Source organism: Megascapheus bottae, chromosome 28 (genome assembly GCF_031878675.1).
Source record: "Megascapheus bottae isolate mThoBot1 chromosome 28, mThoBot2.hap1, whole genome shotgun sequence".
NCBI lineage: Eukaryota > Metazoa > Chordata > Mammalia > Rodentia > Geomyidae > Megascapheus > Megascapheus bottae.
The window spans coordinates 14,290,263-14,311,122 of record NC_143536.1 but is presented as its reverse complement, the minus strand read 5'-3'; the positions used below and the strand labels follow the sequence as shown (position 1 = coordinate 14,311,122).

The 20,860-nt window shown below is 42.1% G+C and overlaps 1 protein-coding gene across 1 annotated transcript; it reads right to left on the bottom strand.

The window, feature by feature from the left end:
- Positions 1-2,432: 2,432 nt before the first annotated feature.
- LOC150045254 (uncharacterized) lies at positions 2,433-9,094 on the bottom strand. The gene is made up of 5 exons (XM_090320074.1): positions 9,025-9,094; positions 8,541-8,642; positions 8,189-8,263; positions 7,700-7,826; positions 2,433-2,541 (listed from the first exon to the last, which is right to left on the bottom strand). The coding sequence occupies exons 1-5, from the start codon at positions 9,092-9,094 to the stop codon at positions 2,454-2,456; spliced, it is 462 nt and encodes a 153-aa protein (XP_090176200.1). The 3' UTR covers positions 2,433-2,453.
- Positions 9,095-20,860: the final 11,766 nt, after the last annotated feature.

The following is a 20,860-nucleotide window of genomic DNA, read 5'->3' as shown; positions in this document are numbered from 1 at the left end:
ATTTGACTATATCATGGTGCCTCTGAAGGCATAAAATGTAGAAGTATATTGGAGAAGTATCCAGTATTCAAGTTTACATGAGTTGATTCCAGGAGAGAACTGGTAGATCTCTACTTCAGAAAATTTCTTTTATTTTTGCCTTATTAACCTATAACTTACTTAACCTATAGTGAACACAATGCTCAAGTGTGGATCCAGTCTTTTGTTTAGGTTCTTTTTATCATTCCTTTCCTGTTGATTCCCAACCTGCCAAGGCAGGTCAATGACACTGGCAAAACAAGAGAAGTGATCACAAGGATAAAATGTAATTGAGTTCTGGTGGGACAGATCTACCCTGGTAGTCCAGAAGTCCAAGCCAGGAGTAGAACTTCAGAGAAATTTGAGGTAACTGATTACATATCCTCCACTGACCACAAGAGGGCAATCTTTCATGGGATGGCTTGGTACTGTCTATAGTATAGAATATTTTGTTACAGCAGCAAGAATGGACACAAGACATGTATCTATGTTTTGTTTATTCTATATTTTTACCAGACAAAAATAGTTCTATTAGGCTGGGCCGCCCTGATTTTGGCTATCTGTGTCTGGAAACTCTGATAAAGACTACATAACTTAGCACCAATGAACCTATGAATCTTACGTGGCAATTGTTGGTATTATCATTACCTCTATTTTTCATTTAATGAAACCAAATTTCTAATGACTCATTGTTTTTCTCTTTTTGTATTTCCACAGATGATATTGTCTTATCTTGGAGAATAAGTTCTGAAAGGTGGATCTATATCAAATGATGCTACAACAGGGTATATATCATGGAAAAGAAGAAAGATTCTTTCCTAGTACCATTGGTCATTCAGATTTCTGTATTCTCTTCTGTCAGAGATGGTAGATTTGATAGTACCATTTTTTCTTTGAGGCTTAGGTTAAGTGTCTGGAAAGGGGCAGCAGAAGAAAAAAATAACTGCTATGAGAAGAGGATGAAGGGCTCAACCGTGACATATGTCAAGGTAGGACATTGTTAACCTTCAGCCATGACAACAGCATGTACATGAGTCATTAGTCCCACATAAGTGCTATCCAAGAACATCAGCTTGCTCATGGAAATGTGTAAAGGGAGTTTCATCTTGATCCCAGGTACTCTCCAGGATGCTGTATCAAAATGTGGGGGCAAGTCAGATGCTTCTAGTTCACACCTATAATACTAGCCACTTAGGAAGGTGAGATCTGAGAACTGCGGTTTGAAGCCAGCCTGGGCAGGAAAGTCCATGAGACCATTATCCAATTTAACCAATTAGCTACCCCCAAACCAGAAGTGGCACTGTGGCTATCCTTGAGCAAAAGGGCTTATGGACAGCAAGTCAGGCTCTGAGTTCAAGCTACATGACTGACAAAATTGAGGCAACATGGGAACAGAATACATTGGTATGGGGGAATCAGACTGACTTAGAGGAAACCTTCATGCTTGTTAGGCTACTCAGCCAACAGTTCCAACGACACAGTATAAGATCCTCTTTATTTTGGATACTGTTCTTTAGGTTACCTTTATTTCCACAGCCTCACATTCACCTGCTTCTATCTCAATATTTCCTAGGATCTGAAATGTATCAGTCTACTGAAGGCATCTCACTGGGTATGAAGTAGCCTAGTACTTCCATAATATCAGACCATATAATAAGTAATTTCTATTTAACTTCTGGCCATTTCTTTACAACAATCCATTAACGGACAGAATCTACATGTACTCCCTAGGCCAAATAATCCTCCTGAAATTCAGATTCCTGATTGTCTAGGATTTGTCTCTCCAATGATCTCATCAAGTTCCAAAGTCACAGTGTGTTCTAACCCCTGCTTACATTTCCTTTTCCTATTTACTGTGAACATCTGGCCAGGTATTTGAACATCTGGCTTTGTGATTTTCCAGAAGCACATCCATTCCGAGCTTCAGGACCCACAAGTACGAATAAAGCTATGGTTATGTGAACCCAGCTAAGTAGGCAAGTATCAGAGGTTTTGGCTTGGCCACCAGTCACAGAAAGTCATTTTACCACATTAAGGACAGGAGTTTACACTGAACCAGTCCATGTTATTTTAGGTCACCCATACGCAGCAACTTCAGCAGCCTGGCATGAACATGAGGAACCTTACTCTTGTATAACCTAACTTTGGTTATCACTGCTCTCCAATGGGGCAGGACATGACACACGTTGTAGCTTAGACATCCCTGTGGTGTAAGCTATCTCTAGCATGGCCATGAGAAGGGGTTCCTATGAAAGCTGAGGGACATGAGCTGGGAAAAGCGGCTCATGCAAGCATGATGGCAGTGAACTGAGGATCTGTGATTTCATACACATATACACATCCATGCCCAGGTCCTGGAGGGTGGTAGAAGTTCTCTCTAGCAAAGTCTGGAGAGTTTTAGGGCTTACCTTGGACAAGTTGACAGTAGATATAAGTCAAGCTGACTGATGATGGGGCTCAGAAACAGATTCAAGAAGTAGGCAGTCAGTGATTAACAGGGTTCCCAAGGGGTTTTTCGGGTACCTAGGGAGATAGGAAAGAGTGTTGGAAAATGTTGGTGTGGGTGGCAATGGCTGAGGAGTCTTTAGGCTCATTAGGGTGAAACTGCAAAGTACTCAGGATGGTCAATCTCCACTACGTTACATTGTAAAGGGGCATTTATGTAGGTCTAAGGTTAGCTGGAGTCCTTTCTCCATTACTTCTTTTTCTGCGTTCCTGGGTGACTGAATGAAATCTCAAATGCTCCCTTTGCTCAGATGCTGATGAGCATATGTTGACAATCACATGAAGCTGGTAATGTGAGTGTAAAACAAGAAAACATTTGCTTCCAGTGGCTCAAGTCATGTCTTTGTGTGCAATGGGGCTGCTATAAAGATACTCATAAACTTACAAACTTCATCATAGTCCCACCGGGTCTAGCAGTCTCAAATGCCAGCTTTAGATTCTGTGTGATCAGCAAATCATGTCCCTGTTTAATTCCTCTTCTGCTCCTTCCTTCTCATCACCAGAATCATGTATTTCTCATACACTCCCTTATCTCAAGTTCCAAACAGACCCTCAGACAGGAAATTGAAGGCATATTTGAAGGGATAGGCTCTACCTGAGAGCACTGCTTAAGGAGAGAACTTATAAAATCCAATTTGATGGATTTTCCTTCTTTCAACAACTTCACTTATTTTTGCTCATCTTAATACTCATTTCCAGGATTTTCCAGTGTCTGTCTCCTGAAAGCTAAATTCCTCATGAAATAATTCTCTAACACAGACAGTTAATAGTATCAATCTTCATTGATAACTGTGAATATGGTCTATCCCTCCGAATTTCATCTCTATAGGTGGAACCTTTAATAGGTCATTAGAGCTTTACCCTCAGGAATTGGTTAATCCAATCATGTGGTTAATGTGTGATGAGGCATTTCAAACATTGATAGGTTCTCCCTGAAATACAAGGGTGGTCTCAGCTTTCTATGTGTCCCAGTATGATATCTACTTACTAAATTTCAAAATACTGGCATTGCCATGCATTGGTGGGTCATGCCTGTAGTCCTAGTGACTCAGGAGGTTGAGGATTTGGGTTCAAAGCCAGCCCAGGCAGGAAAGTCTGTGAGACTTTTATCTCCAATTAGAAGTAGCCTTGCACAAAAGAACTTAAGGAACGCACCCAGGCCCTGATTCACAAAAAAATTTTCTGGCACTAAAAGTGTGTGCCACCATGCTCAGGGTGGGTATGTATTGTGAATGCGCATACCTGTCTTTTGCAGTGCTGCTCTGAGCTGATTTAAGACTGCCAGCCTGAAAGCCATTCTGGTATGCAGCTCCTTGAACTTGAAGCAAAAGTATAAATCAAAATCAGTCTCTTTATAAATCATAGTTTGCGCTGTTCTATAACTAGCAATACAAAAGCAAAAACAACCTCTAACCTTGCAGAGTTATATGACATTACATTTGGCATGTTTTTTTGCCAGTCCTGGGGACTAAACTCAGGGCCTGAGCACCATCCTTGAGCTTTCTTAAGGCTAGTGCTCTACCCTTGAACCACAGTACCACTTTTATGTTGTATATGACATTATGAAGTGTATAGAATAGCTAACTCAAGTTCATATATGCATCATCACATACATCATTAATTTGTGATCACTTAAAATCTACTTTTACCAATTTTCAGGTATTATAAGTAATTACAATCACCATGTTGTTCCTGAGTACTCTTCTACAAGTGTTCACTCCATAAAATTCAAAAAGAAAACAAAAGAAAAAATAAGAGGAAATAAAGACTTAACTTACACAAATAACCTGTGACCATAAATGCTACAAAATTATAACAACTGGTCAATTTGAAATGTTACCAAGTAAAATTCTTACAAATCAAATTGCTTTCTTAAAAAATATATTGTTTTAGGTTTGTATAAAAATCGTAAAACAAAGCAGAAATAAAAACATCTGAAATTAAGGCACAACTGTGTTGGTGTAGGCAATAGCCAAATTTGTTCATTTACATGGAACTGAAATATCTGTACAGTGCTAACCCGTTTGTCCCTTTGGCTAAGGTTCCTGATTCATCAGTCCTAGCTAACTGCAGAGAGCCATCTGCCCAGACCTCAAGAAGCACACAAGCCAGGTGCAGTAGCTCACGCCTGTAATCCTAGCTACTCAGAAGGCTGAAATATGAGGATCATGGTTCAAAGCCAACTTGGGCAACACAAAGCCAATACAAAGCCACAGACTTTTATCTCTAATTAATCAAGTGATTAACTGGGAAGTGGGGCTATGTCTCAAGGGTAGGGTGGTAGCCTTGAGGTGAAGAGCTGAGAGACAGTACCCATACCAAAGTTCAAGCCCCATGACAAAAAAAGAAAAAAGCACCAGCATTGACACCAATGTTCCAGGCCTCTGGGTCTCTCCTCTGATTTATCAGAAGCTCTCATATGACTTTCGGGGCAACCTATGCATTCACACTTCCAAGTTTTTAATGAAAAATCAAAGTTAGTTTATGTTATTCAGTGAATTCTGGTATGAGTTTGTTTAACTTTATATACATTTAACTGATTGAATCACATGGCCATCCATTTACCAAAGAGAAGGATAGAATATAAAACCAACTAAATGTATGATTGTTATAGAAATTATCTTTGAGAGACAGTAGAGCAGTGAATCAATGTCCAATGTCTCACCTTTTTTTCTCTCTAGTTCCCCCCCACCCCCACCCCACAACATGACAATTTCTATCATCGTGATCTCATCTCCACTTCAAGAAGAATGAGATGATTATCTTCCCCTGCTTTTGGGCAGCAGAGCTCATGGCTCTGACCTTCTAACTTTGTGATGCACATTAAGAGCCTGGAGACTCAGCTTTTCATTTTGGACCAGCTTTAATTAACAGCTGTCCTGATTCTGGCACCTTGTGTTTGGACTGAGACTCACTAAAGTGAGTCTCCTGCTCATGGTTGGCATTTGGAATTTCTCTGTCTCCACATCCATGTAAGCCTATTTCCCTAATAAATCCCTTGCTGGTCTACCTATCTACCTATGTACTGTATCTCCCTTCCTCCCTATCTACCATCCATCAATCTATATACATCCATCTATCAACCAATCTATCCATCCATGAATGTCTTTGTCTACACACATTCCATTATTCCATCCCTCTTAAGAACTCTGGCTGGAGCAGATACAAACTGGCACTAGAGGAAATGTAAATGGACTTCTAATGACATATTCACAAACAATGAAGATAGCTCTCACAAAGAAAAGTCCATGTCAGATCGATTCCCAGGAACTCTACCAAAATTGTATAGAAGAATTTATGCCCATTCTGCACAAACTCTCCCAAAAAACAGAAGGTGAATACTTCCTTCTCCTTGACTCTTTCTAGAGATGGCTTTCTTCAATATTTGCCTTCATTACCAATGGCCTAGCACAACCCCACATCCTATAGACCTAGAGACTAACTCTTAGGCAAACACTTTTGCTCCTAGGCAAAAGTTACTCAAGAGACTGAGATTAGTACCAAAGGGTTCCAGTATTGAGTACCCACTGGACACAAAATGGCAGTAGAATTTTTCACTACAACAGCTAAATCAATCTTCACAGAAAGTCTAACATTCACTATTTTTCATTTTTTCTGTTTAGAGAATATTGAGGTGGTTTCAAAACCTCTGCTCCTGAATTGTGGTTTGGATCTTTCAATATTTCTGTGCCATTGCTGGGGCTGCTCTGAAACCCTGGTATGTGAGCCTCGTCCACCTGATCCCAGCACACCTGAGCTGAAAGGCAGTTCTACCCTGACATTAACAAAGATCAGGTACTGGAAAGTTGAGGGGGGGGAGGGAATCAAAGGGATGTGAGTAGATGAATGAAAAGAGGAAGAGGGGATAAAATACAGTCATAAAATGCAATGTACATAAGGCCATATAATGTGAAGCTAATTGAAAGGACCTCCAGGATATTGAAACAAAAGCCATATAATGAATGATTGTTGTCCTTAATGTACTATGTTGTCTCCCATCTCCTTTGCTGTCCCTTGGTTATCTCATATTGGTATAGTATCTCACTTTGTTATCTGATATATTGAATTTATTTGTATTTGGATATTTGAAATTTGATAGGGAAGGGGGGAAAACCAAGACGGGTGGGGGGTGTTGGGGGGGGGAGGGAAAGGGGTACCAAGACATGTGAAAGGGTATCAAGGGTATGTGAATTAATGCACCTTCTATCTGGCAAATATCATGTAACCCTTTTACTAATTATAATAAAAAAATGCAATGTACATCCTAAATATTAAGAAAATTCAGGGGTGAGGGTAGAAGGGTGGGAGAGAACAATGAAAGGGTGGCGCTAATCACAGCAACTCCTTTGTACAACTACTTTAAGATAAAAATAAAATAAAAAATAAACATTACAAATGAGGGAAACCACTGAGCCCCTATGTTCCTTTGGGTCTTCAAATTTTTTTTTTCCAAGTCTTTCCATTTCCTTACAAATGGGATGATGTCATTCTTTCTGATGGCAGCATATAATTCCACTGTGTATAATACCACATCTTCCTGATCCAATCATCTACTGAAGGGCATCTTTGCTATGGTACATCATTGTGCTAGTGGTTTTATTATGTCCTTGTTTCTGGAGCATTGGGTAAACGCCAAGGAGTAGAATTGCTGGGTCATAGGGGAGCTCTATGTTCAGTCTTTTGAAGAACTGCCATACTGCTTTCCATAGTTATTGAACGAGTTTGCACTCCCACCAACAGTGTAGACACTAAAGACCAAAATAAAACTTAAAATAAAAAGCTATCTTTTCCTATTCTACTGAAGGATGATGACAAGATGCAAGGTAATGGGTACAAAAGGGGCTCTCAATTAAAAAAGACTCCCAGACTCTGGGCTTCAGAGATTTACTAAGATGATGAAAGGCCCAAAGGCTACACCTAAGGCCAGTGACTCTTCAACCTCAGGCTCTCTTTATCCAGACAAGATTGCACTCAGGGACAATAATCCTTCATTTTTCTTCTTCAAATTTCATTATACATTCACTTTTGTAGAAAGTCTTGCAAGAACTGTCTAGAAAAATAAAAAGCCAAACACTGCACACTCCATCCTGCCCTAAGGAGGACACATTTTACACTACTGGGATAGTGTTCGTTTTCCTTGCTTGCTGTTTTGGTTTCTGAAGCACCCTCCACGTACCCCGGACTGCCCTCGGACTCGTCCTCCTGCTCAGAAAGTCTCTTCATTGCCAGGATTTCAGGCGTCGACTGTCGGGTTCTGCACTCCAAATCCCAACCCCAGCTTCTCAGCGGGACCTGAGGACAATCTGAGGTGGGGGGGCTGGGCTGGTCACGGTGTCCCCTCCCCAGGCGCACTGACCTCTGTCCTGCCCCCCTCCACCCCACCCCCGCCCCACGCCTCCATCTTGGGACCCCAGCAGGGCGAGGCCAGCACCCGCAGGGGCGCCGGGGCGGCCGCCCCACTTCTCAGGCACCCACAGCCGGCCAATGGGGGCGCGTGCCGAGCTCAGAGGCCTCGGGGCGCCTCCCCGTGAGGCCGCCTCCCGCTCCGCACGTGGTCGCCAGGGCTCCGCGCTTCCACCCCACATTTCCATATCCCACTCCCACACGGAAAAGGGGACCCGGGAGGGGGGGGGCCCGTGGTGACCACAGGGTCTGCGTGACTTACCTCTCCCTCGGCCCGCGCCGCGTGCCCGGCGGCGAAGCGGCGCCTCGGTGACCTGAGGAAGAGAAGCCAGGATGACTCAGCACATCCCCAGCCCGGCTTCCCAGGCCTGCCTCGGGCGAAATCTCGCGAGATCCAGGGAGGTGGGCGAAATCTCGCGAGATCCTGTAAGGTGGGTGTGAGAAGTGGAAGGTCCGGGCCAGATGAGGAGAGGAAGCCTTGTCAGGCCAGTGGGGTCTGGAGACGTGGGCGGGGGGGGGGGGGGGGGGGAGGCGGGTAGAGGAGGGTAGGTGGGGCTGTGGCCACTCCTAGAGTATGGCAAGGGGTGGGGGAAGGATGGTGGCCGTCGAGGTACCATAGAACACGGGGATGTCATGACAGTTTCCCGTGGTGACGATGCTGAGCTCGATTAGAACATGTTCAATTAGAACCGTTCTATCTCGACCCAGGGAGAATGCTGCAGTGGGAAACAGCGGGTGGGGCTGTCACCCGGATCTGCTGGGTCCGGGACTTGCAGAAAAACTGTGAGCCGATAGCGAGGAAGAAATGTCACTGTGCGGAGCTCAAGTCCACTTACCCCGGGCAGCTGGATGAAGGCCGTGGGCTTGGATGTGAAGGGGGGTGCTTGGGCGGACAGGTGGACTGTGTACAAGTCCGGACCCTTGGAGTCACCATTCTCTCGGGGAGAGGGTGGTTCGTAGAGGAGCGATCCGGAACCAGACTCCTGGGGCTGCTCAGATTCTCCAAAAGTGTGTGTGTGTGTGTGTGTGTGTGTGTGTGTGTGTGTGTGTGTGTGTGTGTGTGTGTGTGTGTGTGCTGGGGGACGGACTAGAACTCACCGAGAGCGCACTGGATGCGAGTCACGACACCATTGTTAGGCCCTGCCAGAAAACTACGCACACACCCCATGCACAAGGAAAGGTTTATTGCCAGCAGAAGGAGCTGGTAAGATCTCCTCTCACGGGGGAAAAACACTGGCCTTTGCCCGAGGTGATTTACCTATAATCTAAGGGAGGAGCTAGGAGGCAGGGACTTCATCACGTTGAGTGAGGTTTCATGAAGAATTTCTTCTCCTTCTCCTTCTCCTTTTCCTCCTCGTCCTCCTCGTCATCCTCATCCTCCTCATCCTCCTTGTCATGGGGATTGAACTCTGGGACTGGGCTCTGTCCTTGAGCTCTTCAGCTCCAGGCTAGCACTCTACCCCTGAGCCATACACAGAAGCTGCCCAAGTAGTAGACAAGGGCTCAGCAGCTACCCAGACTGCAGGTCACTTGGAGGAGATCTTGTTACCTTATGTGGTTGTAAGTGCCTCCAAAGAGTGCTATCTCAAGCCTGTTATTTGCTGCCTGTACCAAATGGGCCCAGTGATGAACTCTCTGGGAAGGTGTCTGCCAGTTCCTGGGAAAGGAGCATAAGCTATGGGGAAGGAGCCTGTTGGACTAACATATCCCCATGCTTTGGAACAAGGGGTCTTTAAGCTTGCAGCTAGCCAAACTAAGGAGGAAAGGTAGGGACAAAAGAAGGGAGAGAGGAAAGGAAGAAGTGAAAGAATAATTATGTTTCAACTTGGTCATTATGTTGATTTCACTGGGCCTGGAATTTCTTTGAAGCATAGGTGGATGACAGAAAAGTATTGATTTTTTTAACCAACATTGACTTTCTCTGGAAGAAGAGAGCTTCTTTTCTCTCACAGCCCAGAGTGTCTTATCCTCGGATAGAAAGCACTTGCAGAGTAGATCTCCAAGTAGACTTCCAAGTTGCAGGTGAGCTGCTGCTGAGCTGCTGGTGGTATCCCTAAGCGCTGAGGGGTGGGGCAGAATGCTCCCTTCCAGGCTACCCCAGGCCTGGCACTCAGCATAAAATGTAGCCACCAGGAGTGGGAGGGATGGAAAAGGAGCAGTGCAATTTTGTCTTTTCATTAGAAAGATCAAAAAAGGAAAGTTTTCACTTTTGTAGCTTATGCAGACATCTGTGGACATGTATTGCTAGTAATTAATGATAATTATTACAAAATAGTTGCAAGGAGACAGGCTAAAACAGGGATACCTTCTTCAGGAATCAAGAAACAAATACACATCCTAGCTTATTTATGTGTAATCCTGACAGCAAAACATATTTGTATGGGTAATAAAGCTTAACAGAATGTTAAGATAATTTTAATTATAAATGCGGGCTTTCTAGTAATGCTTAATCTTGAGAGAAAAATCAAAATTGCTATTTTTGTTTCCTCCTATAGTAGATAATAGCACTTATGCACTGTTTTCCTCTCATTCCCAAGCTATCCAACTCATTATTTTGACCTTCCCTTCCTCTATTACAGTGCTCTTTCCCCTCTTCTATCCTCATTGGAGTCTTGCATTTCTATATTGCCCTCTCATGTTACCTCTGAAGCTAGAAATAAAACGACGTGAGTCTTTCTGGTGAATCCGTATAAGAAATCTCACAATCTCCCTTTTGTTTTTACACAGAGGGCCCTTATTTACCCCAGAGGATAATTGATCAAAGATTGGTCTCTAAATTTTCTTCACAGTGTTATCAGGATGCTTGCATTATGGATCTCTTCCTAAAGTTCTCTACTTAATTGTAGGACATTTCTGGGGAACTTAGTGGGAAAAAAAAAAGATGAAGGGAAGCCTTCCACTATGGGTCAGGGATGGCTGAAATACTTATCTATTTCCTATAGACACTATGTTGGGAATGAACATTACAACTGGGGGGGGGCGGGGAGGGAGCTTGGGGGAGAGTATTTGTGGGAGGGAAAGCAGGAGCAAATGAGGGAGGTGATAACATTGTTCAAAAAGAAATGTACTCATTACTTTACTTATGTAACTGTAACCCCTCTGTACATCACCTTTACAATTAAAAAAAAAAATCCTTCACATTCCCAAAGGACTTTGAACATGTCTTGGCCAGGACAGATTTAGTGACTGTGTATCACCACTGTCAACAGTGTAGCAAGCAACAAAATATTAACAGATTACATTGTGTATTATTTTCCTGCATCATTTTATCTTTCCTCAACACCAGGTTCATGCTCTCCACAATTATCTACTACTTAGACAATTCTAAGCCACTATAGATTTTCAATAAAACTGGCACCTGAAATCATTCATCAATGATACTCATTTATTCAAGTTAGACATGCTTTATTATTTTCTTTTCAATAATGAAGTTGGTCAGATGTTCTGTGTCACAAACTAGGATGTGAAGATCAGAATATAGGAGGGCAATGGCAGGGCAGGTGTAAAAGTTCCTGACCTGGGCCTCTTTGTGAATGACACCAGCAGCAGGCAAATGTTAAGCCATTGGATGGTCTGTTGCAGTGGTGGGTTTCTTTTATGACTTAGAACACAGAGTTGAGCGATACAGATATTTGAGGGAACTTCTTTCAGGTCAAGTGTGCTAACCACTAGCAGATAGGTTAGAGACGGACATTCCCTGCCTGTGTTTGTGCTCATTCCTATACAACCAGAAGGCAGCACCAAAGATTGCAGTGTCAGGCCAGGGTTTGCTATCTTTCTGATTGATAGCTTTAGGCACGTTCTTGCATGGTGACACACTCTCTCATTCTAGAATACTGAGCATCTTTCTAGCAAGGTCTTTCAGGCTGCCAGCACAAAATATGATCACTTTTAATTTTATATAAAGGTTCTCATCCATCCATCTTTTCAGATATGCATTCCTGTCCTTTCTGTCAACCAGCAGCCTTCTCTGCCAGCAAGAATAAGTGGCTCTAAATATGGCTTCTCTGACTATGGTCTTTCAAAACAGCATTTAGTGACAATCCTGTTCTCCAAGGTCCCAGAATCTGCATTCTAGCAAGACCCACAGACATTTCTCAGTACATCGTACATTGAACGTTTAGTGTCTAAGCCACGAGAAAGACCTCAGTATTTTGAAAACTTTTTATTGTAATGTATTGAGGGGTAACAGTTATCATTCACCAGATAGGAGGTACATTGCTTCTCACACATTGATACCTCTTATGTTTTTTCCCCATTTCCCTTCCCCCACCCCTTCCTGATCTCAAGTATTTTTAATGCTATGTACTATGAATGTTGAAGCCTTTCAATGTCAGAGTAATGGTCACAATCTTACATTCCAGACACCAGCTAGTCCCTGTATGGAATGGGCTAATTTCTAAGGAGACAATTCCTGATCCTCAGGTAGGAGCCCAGACAGATTCATTTTTACCTCCTCATTTGTAGGAGGTACAGCGACTCTCAGCTGGAGCTTCAGTTCTTTGAGTTTGGAAAAACATGTGGGGATCATTTTGCATGGAATTAGCACAGCCAATCACGTGTTGAAAACCAGATTTTTGGCTTCAAGACTAGCTAGGCTTGTGAGCCAATTGTATAGAGTTTTGACATATCCACCATTCCAGGAATAGTGAATTTCCATGAAACGAATGACTATTAGTTGTGACAATTGACATTTATGGGCATTCTGTCATTGTATCTGGAAAACTCAGGTATAGTGGTAATGGTTACTGGTTTTTCAAATTAGTAATGCAACCTCTGTTCTCAACATACTATCTTAGTTGCTCTTTTAACCTGAAATTTTCAAGGTGAAGGTACAAATAGAGGGGCAAGAAATGTTCTATTAATGTATCCTTTTCAGGTAACAATTTGTAGACTTCTGGGGCTGGGAGTTTGGCCTAGTGGTAGAGTGCTTGTCTACCATGCTCAAAGACCTGGGTTCGTTTGCTTGGTACTACATACATAGAAAAAAAAAGTTGAAAGCAATACTGCCAAAGGCTATCTACAAATTTAGTGTAATACCCATCAATATCCCGATGTCATTCTTTAACAAAATAGAGGAAGCAATCCAAAAATTCATATGGAATAATAAAAGACCCTGAATATCAAAAACAATCCTTAGCAGAAAGAACAGTGCTGGAGGAATATCAATACCAAACTTCAAACTCTACTACAAAGCTATAGCAATAAAAAAGGTTGGTGCTGGCACAAGAACAGGCCCAAGGATCAATGGAATAGAATTCAAGACCCAAAAATCAACCCACAGACCTATGGCTACGTAATCTTTGATAAAGGAGCCAAAAATACTGGCTGGAAGAAAGACAGCCTCCTCAACAAATGGTGCTAGCAAAATTGGCTAAACACATGTAGCTAAGTAAAGTTGGGTCCTTACCTGTCCCTGCACCAGAATCAACTCCAGATGGATTAAAGACTTGAGGTAAAAGCAGATGCCCTGAAGATTTTGCAGGAAGGAATAGGAGATACACTGGGCTCCCTGGCACAGGTCAAAACTTTAAAAAGAAAGGCCCTGAAACACAACAAAAAGTTTGAATAAACGGGACTGCATTAAATTGCAGAGCTTTTGTATGGCAAAGGGCATAGCCAGCAAGATAATTAGGAAACCATAGAGTGGGAACAGGTCTTCACTTGACGTACAACAGACAAAGGTCTTATATCTAAAATATACCTACAGCTCAAGAAATTAAATCCCTCAAAAACAAATCTTCCCATTAAAACAACCATCCCATCCCATTAAAAGGTGGGCTGAAGACATAAGAGACTTCTCTGAAGAGGAAATAAGAATGGCCAATAGACACATGAAGAAATGCTCCACATCTCTGGCCATAAAAGAAATGCAAATTCAAACAACTTTGAGATTCCACCTCACCCCAGTTAGAATGGCCATTATCAATAACAGATACCGGCAGGGGTGTAGTCAGAAGAGAAGACTACTACACTCCTCTCTGGGGCAGCAACACGGGAGCGGGGAGGGACACACAGGGCCAGCCTGTAGTCCCCCGGGAGCCGAGCGAGATGGTAAGTGTCGAAGACCCAGCCCTCCCCCAATCACCGGGGAAGAAAAAACCACGCTGAGTCAGAAGCAGTGTTAACCATGAAAGCGCATCAGATCTCTCTGCTGATCTCTGCTGATCTCTCGTTCTCTCTGATGCTCTCCTTCTTTATTGCGTCCGACAATTAGTTATATACTGTTAGGGTAGGAGAAGGTGGGCACTGGGAAGCTAGCCAATAGGAAGAGGGCCCCTGTGCTACCACTAAGGGTCTGGGTGGGGCTTTCAGGTAGTGGGCAGGACAGGTGCAGGAAAGCGCGCAAGACTTGAGCTGCTGCGAGACCCGCGAAACTGCGGGGGGTTCAATCGAGTCAGTACACAGCCTTAAGAGAGGTATGCAAAGACCAAATGCCTGGACAAAGCCCTTTAATTGCAGCTGAGCCAGAATCAGGCCTCAGAGATGGAGGCTAGGCCCCAACAGTGGGAGTGTAAATTTGTTCAACCACTCTGGAAAGCAGTTTGGAGGTTCCTCAAAAAGCTAAACCTAGAGCTCCCCTATGATCAAACAGTCCCACTCCTGGGTATTTACCCAAATGTCCACAAAGTCGTACTAAACCTATGAGCACAACCATGTTCACTGCAGCATTATTTACCATAGCTAAGATATAGAACCAACCCAGATGCCACTCAGTAGATGAATGGATCATGAAGATGTGGTATAAATATACTATGGAATTCTATGCTGCCATCAGAAAAAATGACATTGCCCCATTGCAAGGAAATGGAAAGACTTGGAAAACATATTAAGTGAAGTAAGCCAGACCCAAAGAAACATAGGCTCCATGGTTTCCCTCATTTGTAACAATATATAGCTAGGATTCTCCTAGCAGAGGATCATAATAGCTCAAAAGCTATGTACATTTGGCTATATAGGATGAGGCTAAGGGAAATGAACTTTAGGATATGGAAACAAGAGGTTTATCTTTGTGATTGTTTTTAATGTACGAAATGAAGCTATTTTCTCTTTTTTCCCCTTAAGGTTTATCTCATGTTATAACTGTATCTGAATGTGATACCTGGTATATTATATATATGTTTATTTGTATATTTGAAATAGGGACAGGAAGAGGAAAAAAGATGAGTGGGAGGGAGTGAGGGGAGGGAAATTGGGAGAAAAACATGGGAAGGGGTATCAATGTTCAAGAAGTAATGTACCCAGTACCTGATGAATATTAACTGTAACCCCTCTGTATATCACCCCAACAATAAAAAAATAAAAAGAATTTCTGAAATATGGTACTCTGAATGGCACTCTTGTAAAGAACGCTTCATTTGATGTATAGATTGTTTTATTTTTTGTTTGTTTTAGCACAATTTTGGATCCATAGAATAGTAACCTATGGGTCTGAGATTCAGTTCTGAAACAAAACATGTACTGTCCAATTGTCAAATGTTGAGCAGTAGGTGCTCACTGTGCGCATCCTTGATGCCCGGTCACCATGGTGATGTGTGATGTACATCCTGTCTTCCCATCCAGCTGTCACTCACCAGAGTGGTTCATAGCTGAGGCACTTGGGATGAGCTCAGGGTGATACCTACACTGCCCTGAGATGGAAAACTTTAACTGCTGCTGCAGAGGTATGTAAATACTGACTTCCTCAGTGCTGATTCTTGGAATGGTCCAGTTCAAGTGTACTTAATGCTTTTCCATTAACTCCAATACCAAGTTCTCTACTGATTCTTAAATGTTTCATACTTTCATATTATTAACCAATTTCGATTTTTGATTTTTTCCTCAAAAGTACTTGCCTGAAAAATCTCCTAAATTTATAAAAATGTACATTTCCTAAAATCAATGTTGAAGACACTGTTGGAGAATAGACACGAGAGAGCACATCCATACTGCTTCCATCAGATCAAGAGAACACTGATAACCAAGTTAGCAGGAGATAGTCCATGAAAGGAGAATCACTGCTCACATTCTTCTGAATGCCAGTGTCAAAATCCAAATTTTAGCAGGATTAAGTGAGTCATGCCTATAAATATTAGCTCCTTGGGAGATAGACTTGAGTATGTCTCATGGCCAGCCACATATTAAAGTCTATCTGGAAACTTTGGGTACAAAGTTGCATGCTTGTGATCTCAGTAACAAAACTAGCAATAAACAGGAGGATCACAGTCTAGGCCAACTCATGTGTAAGAGAAAACCTGTCTCAAAAATAACCAGTGTAAACCAGGATATGGTGTCTCATGTCTACAATCCTAGCTACTCAGTAGTCTGAGATCTGTGGATCATAGTTAAATGCCAACCTGGGGAAAACGTCCGTAAGACTCATCTCCAGGTAACCACCAGAAAACAGGAAGTTGGTGGCTGCCCCTCAGAGTGGTAGAGTGTTAGCCTTGAGCACAAAAATTCAGGAATAGTACCCAGACCCTGAGTTTAATCCCCATGACTGACAAATGAATAAATGAATAAATAAATAAATCAACAATATCAATGCAAAAGTGGCTTATGGTATGGCTCCAGTAGCATAGTACCTCCCTAGCAAACCTGAGGTTCTGAGTTCAAACCCCTAGACCACCAAAAAGTAAAAAGTTTCCAAATCCAGGGTCAGAGTAGTTACTTTCACCATTCTTAGATAAACTGATTTTGGCTGAGATGATGAGTGCCTCTCGAAGACAGGATGCCTGCATTGAAGGGGCACCTGGAAAGGTAGTGACAAGAGACACTGCCCACAGGTCGGTGTAGTTAACACTTGGTAATAGAAGAGACAGAGGCCTCAGTAGGCCATAGAGGAGGCCCTGTGTGCAGTCACTGGCAAGAGTTGCTATCCCTTTCAGACAGATAAGTGTCTTTACCACAGCTACGAGCCTGGATTTTTAATGTGGAAGGACAGGAGGAGCAGGATGTATTCTTAGAGTTTGGGCAGCCTAACACATTTTTCCCAGGCCTTTGCTACTGTCATCAGTTGTCAGCTGACATGGATGCATATCAGTTTCCTGAACACTTGAAAGACCAGGCCAGTGTGACAGATGAACTATGAAGTATACTTAAGTGCTCCTTCAGACATGGTCAAGGCAGGTTCATTTGTGGTGCGCCTCTTAAGGTGGCAGTTGCTTAGGAATGAACAGCTCAGCAATATCTTGTGTGTCAAGTAGACCACAGGACACGTGGGGTGGTCATCTGTTCACCAGAAGGGGTTCCCTGAGAAGCATTGACAGTGATGATAGCATGATGGTGGAAGACCATTGGTGTGCACTTCTTGATACACATCATAGGTCCCTGTTTAGAAGAAAATACCTTGTTTGGGGCCAGCAATAGAAATCCAGGAGGAAGAGGATGTTTAGGACTTGAGCTCTTCTCTTGTCTCAGTGTAATGACTTTCAGGCTATTAGATTTCCTGAAGAAATTCTTTTTAGATATGGAGAAGTCTGGGTTTAAGTTTCAAAGGCATCATCTAGGGGACTTGAGTTATCAGCAATGTCTTTTTTAGGAAACCAACCACATTCCTTCCCAGAATGCAGTACTCATCAGTATCCTGACTCTGACACAGTCATTTCAAATCCCTAAACTCTCCTTCAGAGAATGTTAAAGTGCTGGTTATATCTCTTGTTTGTCTTACACTTTGGGTTGCTGTGAGGTGATAGACAATGAGATTTTTGTCATGAGGACCATGATATCAGCTACTTCCCTGGATCCAGCTTTTTTCAAACATTGTCATGGATCTATCAGATTCTTGTAGATACTTGATGATCAGAAACTTTATGGTACTATTGAGACCTTCCCCTAAAGAGTTTGCCTTTGTTGAGTCATTTCTACCTGATAAGAGTAATATAGATTCACATTATCCATATTGCTTGAATTCCCTTTTCTGACTTTGTACATGACTCATGCCAGAAAAAAATATTGCCTACATTTCTCACTGGAAAATCTGCCTAATGGTATGCTTATCTTGGCCAGTGATGAAGACTGGCAGGAACTTTCTTAATTTTTCTGCCATCTATTGAGACATCTGTGCATATTTCTTAACTATTGTCACCAATTGGGCACTCAAACACCAAAATTTATTCTTCTGTCTTCTTCCTAAGTAACAGTAGATCTAGACTCAGCTTCTTTAATGTCCTTGTTCTGAGCTCCGCACTATGAGAGAGGTCCTGTAGTATTGCATTTGCACCTGGTTAATTTCACTGTTCATGTTATTCAGAACCATCCCTTTTGTCCTCAGCACAAGAGAAGGCAAATGCTTAAAGTGTTAGATATGCTATTGATGTACAATGCGCACATGTGCTCTAATATCTCACTGTACCCCAGCATATCTGCAATTATTAGGAGTAAAAACAATGTTCTAATGTAAATAAATAATTATTAACCTCTGAGCCTCTGTCAGAAAGATGGTCAACCCCTGAATCTATTGTAATACATTTGACAGGTTGTTGCTGCTGTGAGGAATCCCCACATATGAGGTCAAGATCATTATCAAATTATCCAGAATATAATGGAAAAAGAATTGTCCTTGAAGCTGGGCACTGGTGGCTCATGCCTGTAATCCTGACTTCTCAGGAGGCTGAGATCTGAGATCATGGTTCAAAGCCAGCCCGGGCATGAAAGTCTGTGAGACTCATCTCCAATTAACCACCAGAAAACCAGTAGTGGTGCTGTGGCTTATGGAGGTAGAGATCTAGCCTTTCAGCTGAATGCTCAGGGACAATGTCCAGGCCCAGAGTTGATGTCTTATGATGGACAAAAACAAAAAACAAAACAACAACAATAAAAATAATTGTCTCTGGTCACCTAACCGTAGGGACCCTGAGTAAGAGCCAAATGAAGGTATTAGGGAAATTCAGTCATGTATCAGTGACGATTCTAGAATAATGAGTCTTAGATTGCAAAAAATAACAAAAACAAAAAACTAACTGTGTTAGGCTATACTCTTCTATAATTTTAATGTGTGCCAATTTAAACTCATACAATGAAGATCCACTTACAATATAAAATTTTATACATTAAGAATTTTTCAAGATGGTAATAGTTTCTCAATTTGCAGGAACTTTTAAGTTGATGCTACTTGTCAATACTTGTTTTTATTTTCTAGATCCCAACTGAGATCTTAGGTTTACATGTTCTACAATTTTCTATATATTTTACTGTAGAGGTTTAAATGTCTTGATGTCTTAAATTTAGATCTTGGATCCATTTGGAATTCATTTTTGTATACACGAGTGATAAGGTTTTTCATTTCAGTCTCCTACATATAAACTGTTTTCTCTATATCATTTGTTGAAAAAAAATCGTGTTTTTGTAGTACTGGAAATTGAATTTAGGGTATCTTCCTAGACAGGTCCTGTACCACTTTAGCCATGCTTCCAGTCATAAATATTTTCATATTTCCAACATTTTTTTTTGTGGAGGGGAATTACTTTAGGTCTTGGGTATCTTTTCTGTTTCCATATCAATTTTAGAATTTCTCTGTTATGTCTGTGAAGAATACCACTTAGCTGAACACTGTATTGGATGTGCAGCTTGACTCTGGTAGGATGGCCATATTCATGGTAGTAATTCAGCCAGTCTATGACATGAGGGGCCTTCCTTTCCATACTGGTGTCTTCTTCCATTTTTTCAGGGTTTTATACTTCTTTTTTTTTTGCCAGTCCTAGGCCTGAGCTCAGGGCCTGAGCACTGTCCTTGGACTTTCTCAAGGCTAGAGCTCTACCACTTGAGCCTCAGCACCACTTCCAGCTTTTTCCTATGTATGTTTCTACCGAGGAATCGAACCTGGGTCGTCGTGCATGCTAGGCAAGCACTCTACCACTAGGCCAAACTCCCGGCCCCTATACTTCTCATTTTTGTACTACATTTGTATTTTTTTTGAAATATGCCAAGTTATATTATATAGAGACAATGGGTCTACCTTGATGAGTGTGTCATATCATCTGAAGACAAAACAATATTCCAGTTGTTTTATTGTTAAGTGAAGTGCTGCACAAATCATAGTTAAGCCTAGTTGGTACAGTACTTATTTTGAATTGCTCTCATGACTGACAAATAGATTGTTAAAGAAAAATGTATTCTCTCAAGAGTTTAGAGGGAGGAACATCCTAAATCATACTTTGGTAGGACATGCTTGACTCTTCCAAGATTCTGGAATTTGTGTGTTTATTGGTAATGATTAATAATAAATAATTTACCATAACTTTCAACTATATGAGTGATAATATTGAGTCAATAACATTAAATAGTAATAGGTTTTTTTTTTGGTCATGGGGCTTGAACTCTGAGCCTGGATGCTGCCCCTGTGCTCTTCAACTCAAGGCTAGCGCTCTGCTCCTTGAGCCACAGCATCACTTGCGGTTTTCTGGTGGTTAATTAGAGATGAGTCTCATAGACTTTCCTGCTGGGGCTGGCTTTGAACCATGATCCTCAGATCTTAGCTTCTTTTTTTTTTTGCCAGTCCTGGGCTTGAGCTCAGGGCCTGAGCACTGTCCTTGGACTTTCTCAAGGTTAGAGCTCTACCACTTGAGCCTCAGCACCACTTCCGGCTTTTTTTTTCTATGTATGTGGTACCGAGGAATCAAACCCGGGTCTTCATGCATGCTAGGCAAGCACTTTAACCACTAGGCCAAACTCCCGGCCCCCTTAGCTTCTTGAGTAGCTGGGATTACAGGTGTGAGCCACCACACCCAGCTAGTAATAGTTTTAATAATGTAATAAATGTTAATATTAACAATTGATTATCAATTCAATATTAATTGTTATATGGAATACTGCCACCTTACTGGATTCCAACAAGGCACTTTGGTTTCAGAATCTCATGGCTATCTTTTCTTAGTCTGCTACAGCCTATTCATAGGAGAGGTTATGTATATCTCCAGTGAACCTTAGGTTGATTGACTTCATCTGTAATGAGTCC